We start from the raw sequence: 9,234 nt of genomic DNA, 5'->3' as shown, positions 1-9,234 counted from the left end.
GTTTGCCCAAACCCAAATGCATCCCGCAAATGTACCCGGGCCGCACCGCAACCTGCTCGGTCCAGAAACGTGCACCCGGAGTCTACACCGTGTCAAGACCATGAATGAAAACATCAAAAGTATTTGGATACCTTCTGGTAAAGCCCTGCCAGTGATGGAAAGAGAAAGGAGATCTCATCTGATTTACCAGCCGGAGACGTCAGATTTTCTCTGTCAAGTCCAGCACCAAACACTCGCGTGCTCCTCTATCTATAAATACGTACCAAACGCAGACACAACACACAGACCAGCGCTCCCCACGCATACGTTGTTCTCATCTGCCTGACTAGTTGATATCGCCAACGCATCTGTTCATTCACCTAACCGGCCGCAGGGGAGATCTTTGTGCCGCGCCGCGACGTACCTACGCGCGCCGGACAGGAGCCAGTATGACCGTCGGCGGCGAGGCCACGCCCACGCCCACGGGGCACGGGCAGACGGTGTGCGTGACCGGCGCCGGCGGGTACATCGGGTCGTGGATCGTCAAGCTCCTGCTGGAGAAGGGGTACGCCGTGCGAGGCACCGTCAGGAACCCAGGTAGGTGGCGCCGGCGAAATCGATCTGCTCGCGCGCGCGGTGGCTCTGACTCGTCGTCTTAATTAGCCCCTGTGTCCGCATGCAGATGACGCGAAGAACGCGCACCTGAGGGGCCTCGCGGGCGCGGCGGAGAGGCTGGTGCTGTGCAAGGCGGATCTGCTCGACGGCGACGCGCTGCGGGCCGCCATCGCCGGCTGCCACGGCGTCTTCCACACCGCCTCACCGGTTACCGACGATCCGGTACGTACCTTTAACCTTTTTTCGGGGGAAATTATTGCCTTCCAAGGATTCGATAAATTAAGGCTGCGAGTATTTGGGATGACATAACTTTGGGAATTTGGCTCCATCAAATTTATTTACTTTTCCGTTTCTATTCTGGCTGGACTGGACAACTGTATCCACTATCCACGGAGGAGGGGCTGCTTGGGCATGGCCCCACCCTTCAGTGACGGACGACCATTGGTCAAAGTCGTTCGTGTAGCATCAGCAGTAGCATGGCATGCAATCATGCATGCATGGACGCAGTTATCGTCTAGTCTTGATGTGCGTGCGCGCTTTGCAGGAGGAGATGGTGGAACCGGCGGTGAGGGGCACGCGCTACGTCATCGACGCCGCGGCGGAGTCCGGCACGGTCCGCCGCGTCGTGCTGACGTCGTCCATTGGCGCCGTCGCCATGGACCCCAGCCGCGCCCCGGACGCCGTCGTCGACGAGTCCTGCTGGAGCGACCTCGAGTTCTGCAAGAAGACCAAGGTACGTAGCACACGTAGTACTACTACTTTGCATGCACCCGGCCGGACATGGTCGCCGGCGGCTCGTCGCTAATTTTGTTGTGCGCGTGTGTCAGAACTGGTACTGCTACGGGAAGACGGTGGCGGAGCGGGAGGCGTGGGAGGCGGCGACGGCGCGCGGGTTGGACCTTGTGGTGGTGAACCCGGTGCTGGTGCAGGGCCCGGCGCTGCAGCCTGCGGTGAACGCCAGCCTCACGCACGTGCTCAAGTACCTGGACGGCTCCGCCAAGACGTTCGCCAACGCCGTGCAGGCGTACGTGCACGTCCGCGACACCGCCGCCGCGCACGTCCTCGTCTTCGAGTCCCCCGCCGCCGCCGGGCGCTACCTCTGCGTGGCCGACGGCGCCGTGCTCCACCGGGAGGACGTCGTCACCATCCTCCGCAAGTTCTTCCCCGAGTACCCCATCCCCAGCAGGTCAGTAGTACTAATCGGCCATCGCAGCGACGAGATAGCATACCTTAGCTAGACCCGTCCCTGTCTCTGTTACGTTGCAACCATGTCAACACACGTGCTAACGATGTCGCGTTTAAGTGTGAAGAATTTTGAGTCATATGACATGGACAGTCAACAAAATACAAGCTGTTGTTAACAGTTAACTGTATCGCAGGTGCTCTGACGAGGTGAACCCGAGGAAGCAGCCGTACAAGATGTCGAACCAGCGGCTCCGTGAGCTGGGCCTCGAGTTCACGCCGGTGGCGCAGTGCCTCTACGACACCGTCGTCAGCTTCCAGGAGAAGGGCGTCCTCCCCGGCCCTCCTGCCCCCGCACAGCCGGCCGTGAGAGAGATCAACTCAGAGAGTAGTAGCAGTAGTCCTTTTAGTAACTCAGAAGCATCCATGCAGTACTGCATCCATGGATGGGTGAAAATCTCCAGCTATGTATCGGCATGCCATTCTGGTGCCTGTAGTTGTTGCTCAAACAGTTTGAGCTATAATTAGCATGCAGTTCTGAAAGCTGTGGCTACTCTCCAAATTAAAGGAAACTTGAAATGGGACGCTGTGCTCCTTGGTAGCACTAATTCAGAAGCATCCATGAATGACATGTCATTCTGCTAGCCAACGCCGTCCAATGACCTGCTCACAAGCCTCATCCCATCACTCCTGCGCACTGTGGCCGCGCCGTCCGTCGCTGCGCGGTCTCCTGCATCCACACCTCGCTCTGGGCTCGCAGGCACCCGGCTGAAAATCACGGGAGATGTTTAGATTAGATGGAAGGTTTCGTAACCTTGCGTACGTTCTTTTAGTAGGTGTAGGATTTTCGGCCGTGCTCTACGCCTCTACCTGTGGCGCCCTCTGAAGAAGAAACAGCAGCGACAGCATTCAAGCAGCAGCCACCAAAGCTCTAGCAGTAAACTTCGCCTTGGCCTCTGCCGGAAAACCCGCATCGTGCCGCACCATGACATCCTAGATTCCTAGGCACACGTCACAGTTCTATGTTTTTACCTTTCTTTTGAAAAGACGCAGATAAACATACCGAAAGCACAGTGCACACAGAGCACATGAAACATAATAAAAAATTACATCGATGTCTCTAGACAACTGAATGACCTATGCCACCGTCAGAATGAGTTGCTGATGAGTTGTTGAGTCGCTCTCATACCAGAGCCAGGCTTACCACTTCGACGACAACTGGTAAGTCTTTAAGCACGTGCCCTAAGAGCCATCGCCCCGAAGTTGAACCCTTGAATTGAATTTGATCTGAAGACCCTAATACCAAATTAGCTGCCGCATATTTACCCTAACCTCGCCGCCCTGAGAAGCCAGCAGGAACCTTTGCTATAGTTTTGTTGAATCTGTTCCAAAGGACGAACTCAAAAGACCGAGTCAAAGATGAAGCGTTGCCATTTGCCTGAGCGACCCTCCTGCGAGAATTCAAACCCTAACCTATCTACTAGCCAGAGTGAGGCACAAGGATTCCCATCCTCGATGTTGACCGTTAGAGCGGCCAATAGAGGACATGATTTTTTCGGGGAAAAAAAGGACATCGCATATTTGAAAAATGTTCCTCGCGTATTTACAAGAATGTCACCGCATATTTACAAAATATTCATTGCGCACATTTAAAAGTTCATCCTGCATTTTGAAAAGATAGGCCCTATATATTAACAAAGATTTATAGATAAAACAATTGTACATGTGCAAATAAATACCAAAACAAATATATTAAAATTATAACAGTAGAACAAAAAATAAAAAGAAAGAGGGAAGATGAAAAAAAATGAAACACATAGAGGAAAAGAAATTGAACAAGAATATAAAGTGAATAGAAAATAAATAAACCATAAAAACTAACACAATCTCGCTAGTGAACATAAACCGAGAGAAGAAAAGCCAAAGAAAACAACTTGGAATAAAAAAATTAGAAAAAATGGCTAGAAACAATATGGGCCAGGGCAGACCCAGTCTAGCACATAGTGTGCGATTTCTCGCCTATTCCACGCGCCAGGGCTATTTCTCGCCTATTGCGAGACCTATCGTTGCATCGCCTCTCGTGCTGGGGCGCCCTCTTCTTAGTGGGACGAACCATCTTAAAAGTGGTTTTGGGAAGGTTCTACAGATTGGTTTGGACTGGTAACCTTCCATGCGTTTTTTTAGTTTTCCCGTTTTTCAATCTTTCCTTCATTTATTTAATATTTTTCAAATACATCTCGGCTATTTTCAATACCTGTCATACATTTTTCCTATACATGCATAATATCTTTTTACACATATTTAATACATGATGAACATTTTTTTCAAATAATTTTTTATTTTTTCTCAAATAAATGTTATAAATTAAACACGTCTTGACCATTTTTTATGGTATGACACATTTTTTGGATTGTATGATTTCTTTTAAAATGTCAAGAACATATTCTTGAAAAACGAGACCATTGTCTTAATGTCACAAAAATTTCAGGAAGGTTAACCTTTCAAAATAATTATGCAAGCATTTTTTACATTGCGTAAGAATTTAAAAACATGGCATTTTTAGAAATGCGTGAGAAATTTTTTGAATGGTATTAAACATATTGTTTTACACCGTGTTGACATTGTTTTTAGTAATGCCATGAAATTTGTTTTTAAATGCGTGAACATTTTTAAAATATCTCAAACATTCTTTTGAATGCTATCAACATTTTTTTTAGTGTTGTGCCATGAACTTTTTAAAAGATATCGCCGCCGGCCCCCTCGCCATCCTCCGGCCGCTTACGCCACCACCTGCCGGCCCCTTCTCCCCTATCTCAACTTTCTCATCTACCCGCCGACCCTTCTCCTCCCCTCTCTCCACTTTCTCCTCCACCCGCTGTGTTGGCCCTTCTCCTTCGGGTCAAAGCGGCCGGACCTTCGAGGGTACGGCGGTCGGAGCTCTGGGCGGGGGGCGCGGCGATCTGAGCTACATGGGATTGGCGGCGGAGCCCTGCGACATCGAGAGTGGTGCGCCTCCAGCAACGGGAGCTTGACCGCAGGGGTGGGCCCACCTCAATTCAAAGGTATTCAGTTGAATATCCATTATTTTTGGCAAAAAACTAGGTATATATAGTATATATCATGTGTTGTATAAGGAAAAACGATACACATACTCCAGAACATAATAGTTAAGCAGTTCAGCACAAAAACAAAAGGCTAGCCCATCATCTATTTCCCCCCACCACCACGACATGGCCGGCGCAATCGCTTCAGGGGAGATCCTATGTGCCACTTTCTGCGGCAGTCTGTCGCCCGAACGCACAAGGGTATCTACAGTCGGCCCGGCCCATGAAGTACAGAAGCCGCGGATCGAACACAGGATCTCATACAAAAGCCAATGTGACAATACCACTTGAGCTATGGATATTCAATAGTGATAACACCGTGCAAGACCTTCAGAACAAAACGCCAGCGCTGATCCAAAATACTTTTTGAAACTTCGGGCACAAATTTTTTTTTTGAGAAAAAAATACCTGAAGACTTTTTTCAAAAACAGAACAGAATTGAAAACCCAAACATTTTGAAAATCCTAATCATTTTTCGAAAACATGAACATTTTTGGAATTTGTGTATAATTTTTTAAAGCACGAACGATTTTTGAATCTTGAGATCAAATGTCGAAGCGCGAGCTATTTTTTAAAGCATTAACATTTTCTGAATCTGGAGAACAAATTTTGAGACAGAGAACAATTTTGAAAAATCCCGAACAAATTTGGAAGCACGAACAATTTTTTAAACACAAACATTTTGAATCTTGAGAACAAGTTTTGAAACGGAGAACAGTTTTGAAAAATCCCGAACAAATTTGGAAACATGGACATTTTATGAATATGTGAACAAAAACTTGAAATCCGATACATTTTCTGAATTTCGAAAGTTTTGAATTTTTTTTGTAACGTGAACAATTTTTGAATTTTGAGAACATTTTTTCAAAAACTGAATTTTTTTGGAAACATGAACAAAATTTAAAATTTCCGATTTTTTTGAAAAAGGGAAGAAAAGAAAAAGACATAAAAAGAAAATCCTAAACATTTTGTAAAACTGTGAACATGTTCTGAAAAAGAAAAATAAACTTGGAAAAGAAAAGGAAACAAAAAACAAAAAAATGAAAAAGACACAGAAAATGAAAATGAAAAAAAGAAAAGAAACAGAAAATGGAAAACCAATAAAAGAAAAAAAACGGTTCATGGAACCTTCTAGAAGATTCACAAAACCGGAGTGAGCAGTTCGTAAGCTATGCACGTAAGTGGGCCGGCCCAAAAGCATCGCTCTGTCGCTCGCCCTGTGCGAAGCGCTGGCAGTTTGCCGCAATGAGCGGCCAATAGGATTTTCCATTGCTTTAGCACGCACACAGTTGGAAATCGCTATTTAACGCGCGTTGCGTCAAAATGTCGCCGTTTCGCATAGGATTTTTTTGTTGAGAACTTCGTTGTTTCGCATAGGAGATCGACCGGTCGTTAGGATTGCGCTGGCCCATTTAGGCGTTTGAGCGTTCTAGGTTCTGGGAACCTTCTAGAGGTTTTCAGCCGGTTTTCTAGGGTTTTGGGAAACTTCTAGAAGGTTCCTGAACCGACTTTTTTTCTTTTTTGTTTCCTTGTTATTTTCATGTTTTTTCTTTTCTCTCCTTTATGATTTTTCGTTTATTTTATTAACTGTTTTTTATTTTTTGTTTTATTTTCTTTGTTTTTTAATTTGCTTTCTAAATTTATTGTTGTTTTTCATAATAGTCAATTATACCATTGATGCTGAAACTTGGCAAAAAAATCACTTTAGTGTCAAAACTTGCGGCATATGTTGAACTGGTGCTACAACTTTGCTTTGGCCTGCATATACGGTGCAAATTGTGTTTGCGTACGGACATGATGCTGACTAGGCACGCCACATGGCATGGGACCCGTTGTAAGCCACCGAATGAAAGAGATAGAGGGCATGTGCATGTTATTTTGTGGAAAGCCCCTGAGGTTTTTTTCAAAAACGCCCTGGCGGCTGTCAGGGACCTGTCGTGGTGGGCACGACAGATGCCAAAGGATGGCTAAAGAGAGTTGGTGGCTTGAGGGCACCAGTGGACTCCAGAGACGAGGTCGGCATGGGCGAACATGGGACACAAGACATACCCAGGTTCGGGGCTCTCCGGAGAGATAACACCCCTAGTCCTGCAAAGGTTCACTACTAGGGAAAAGCTTATAGGCAGACGCTTACTAGTAGCGTGGGTTTATACCCCTCGCTACTGCCTACTAGCGCGGGTTTTTACCCCTCGCTACTACTAAGTTGATAGTAGTAGTGCAGGTTTTTACCCCTCGCTACTACTAAGTGATTTCCATCGTGCCTCTTGGGACCGACCGTACTAGTAGCACGGGTTATAAACCCACGCTACTACTAAGTTGATAGTAGTAGTGCGTGTTATAAACCCCATGCTACTAGTAAGTAGTCTCCACTGTGCACCCTGGGGCATGCCATAGTAGTAGCGTGTGTATAAACCCAGCGCTACTATTATTAACCCATCGACACATGTATAAACATAGCGCACAGAGGCCCAATCCCAGACCCACACACTCTCTCGATTTCATTCTCCCTCCCACCTGCGATGCCCTTCCTCTCCCACCGCAACTGCTGGCCTCGCACCTTGACGTCTCCCTCAAATCCGACGACATCCTCTTCCACCGTAACCCCTCCTTCCTCCTCCTCCTCTTCCTCCGCTGCCCCTCCTTCCTCCTCCTCCTCCTCTCCTGCTGAAGGAGAGGAAGATCCAACAGAGCACCGCCCATGATGATGGCCAGATCTCTGATGAACGCAACCCATGACATCATCTAGGGTTCGGCTCCAACTCCGGCGGCCACCGGTGAGTTGCTGCACCTACACCTCTCTATCTCTCTCTTCCTCTTCTAATCCTTGTCTCTTTTTTTGTAGCAGCAGCAAAGGAGAGGTGTGGAGAAGAGTTGGATGCAGAAGCACCATCACCATGGACGACTTTATCCCCTCCAGGATCAGCATCGACCATGGATGAAGAGGACGATGACGCCTAGCTACCAGCAGCAGCCATGGCTGGAATTTATTTTTTTAATTCCTAATTAGTTAGCTGTAGTGAGGGTCCAGACCCAGGCTACTACTAGTTAGTAGTAGAACGGGTAGTAACCACGCTACTACTAACAGACATAGTAGTAGAGCGGGTGGCACCCGCGCTACTACTACCAGTTAGTTGTAGCACCGTATCAGTAGCGCGGGCACCCGCGCTACTGATAGACCTAAAACCCGTGCTACTACTAGGCTTTTCCCTAGTAGTGGTTGGTTTATATGATGTGGTACAGAGTTGCTTCTAGAGCTGTTTGGAGGAAGAAGGAAGGCAGGCCAAGGCTTAGTGAAGGAAATATGCCCTAGAGGCAATAATAAAGTTATTATTTATTTCCTTATTTCATGATAACTGTTTATTATTCATGCTAGAATTGTATCAACCGAAAACATGATACATGTGTGAATACATAGACAAACTGAGTGTCACTAGTATGCCTCTACTTGACTAGCTCATTAATCAAAGATGGTTATGTTTTCTAGCCATGGACAAAAGAGTTGTCATTTGATTAACGGGATCACATCATTAGGAGAATGATGTGCTTGACATGACCCATTCCGTTAGCTTAGCACTTGATCATTTAGTATGTTGCTATTGCTTTCTTCATGACTTATACATGTTCCTATGACTATGAGATTATGCAACTCCCGTTTACCGGAGGAACACTTTGTGTGCTACCAAACGTCACAACGTAACTGGGTGATTATAAAGGTGCTCTACAGGTGTCTCCGAAGGTACATGTTGGGTTGGCGTATTTCGAGATTAGGATTTGTCACTCCGATTGTCGGAGAGGTATCTCCGGGCCCTCTCGGTAATACACATCACTTAAGCCTTGCAAGCATTGCAACTAATGAGTTAGTTGCGGGATGATGTATTACGGAACGAGTAAAGAGACTTGCCGATAACGAGATTGAACTAGGTATAGAGATACCGACAATCGAATCTCGGGCAAGTAACATACCGATGACAAAGGGAACAACGTATGTTGTTATGCGGTCTGACCGATAAAGATCTTCGTAGAATATGTGGGAGCCAACATGAGCATCCAGGTTCCGCTATTGGTTATTGACCGGAGACGTGTCTCGGTCATGTCTACATAGTTCTCGAACCCGTAGGGTCCGCACGCTTAAGGTTTCGATGACAGTTATATTATGAGTTTATGTGTTTTGATGTATCGAAGGAGTTCAGAGTCCCGGATGAGATCGGGGACATGACGAGGAGTCTCGAAATGGTCGAGACGTAAAGATCGATATATTGGACGACTATATTCGGACTTCGTAAAGGTTCCGAGTGATTCGGGTATTTTTCGGAGTACGGGAGAGTTACGGGAATTCGCCGGGGAGTATATGGGC

The 9,234-nt window shown here is 46.9% G+C and overlaps 1 protein-coding gene across 1 annotated transcript; it reads left to right on the top strand.

Annotated features, from left to right (window-relative positions):
• Positions 1-273: 273 nt before the first annotated feature.
• On the top strand, positions 274-2,394 carry LOC123158355 (cinnamoyl-CoA reductase 1). The gene is made up of 5 exons (XM_044576382.1): positions 274-576; positions 662-816; positions 1,139-1,327; positions 1,422-1,780; positions 1,974-2,394. Exons 1-5 carry the CDS (start codon positions 429-431, stop codon positions 2,302-2,304), a joined length of 1,182 nt encoding a protein of 393 aa, XP_044432317.1. The 5' UTR covers positions 274-428; the 3' UTR covers positions 2,305-2,394.
• Positions 2,395-9,234: the final 6,840 nt, after the last annotated feature.

The sequence above is a fragment of the Triticum aestivum genome, chromosome 7B, assembly GCF_018294505.1.
Source record: "Triticum aestivum cultivar Chinese Spring chromosome 7B, IWGSC CS RefSeq v2.1, whole genome shotgun sequence".
Classification (NCBI taxonomy): Eukaryota; Viridiplantae; Streptophyta; class Magnoliopsida; order Poales; family Poaceae; genus Triticum; species Triticum aestivum.
Note: the sequence above shows the minus strand (reverse complement) of the source record. Positions and strands in the feature narration are given on the sequence as shown.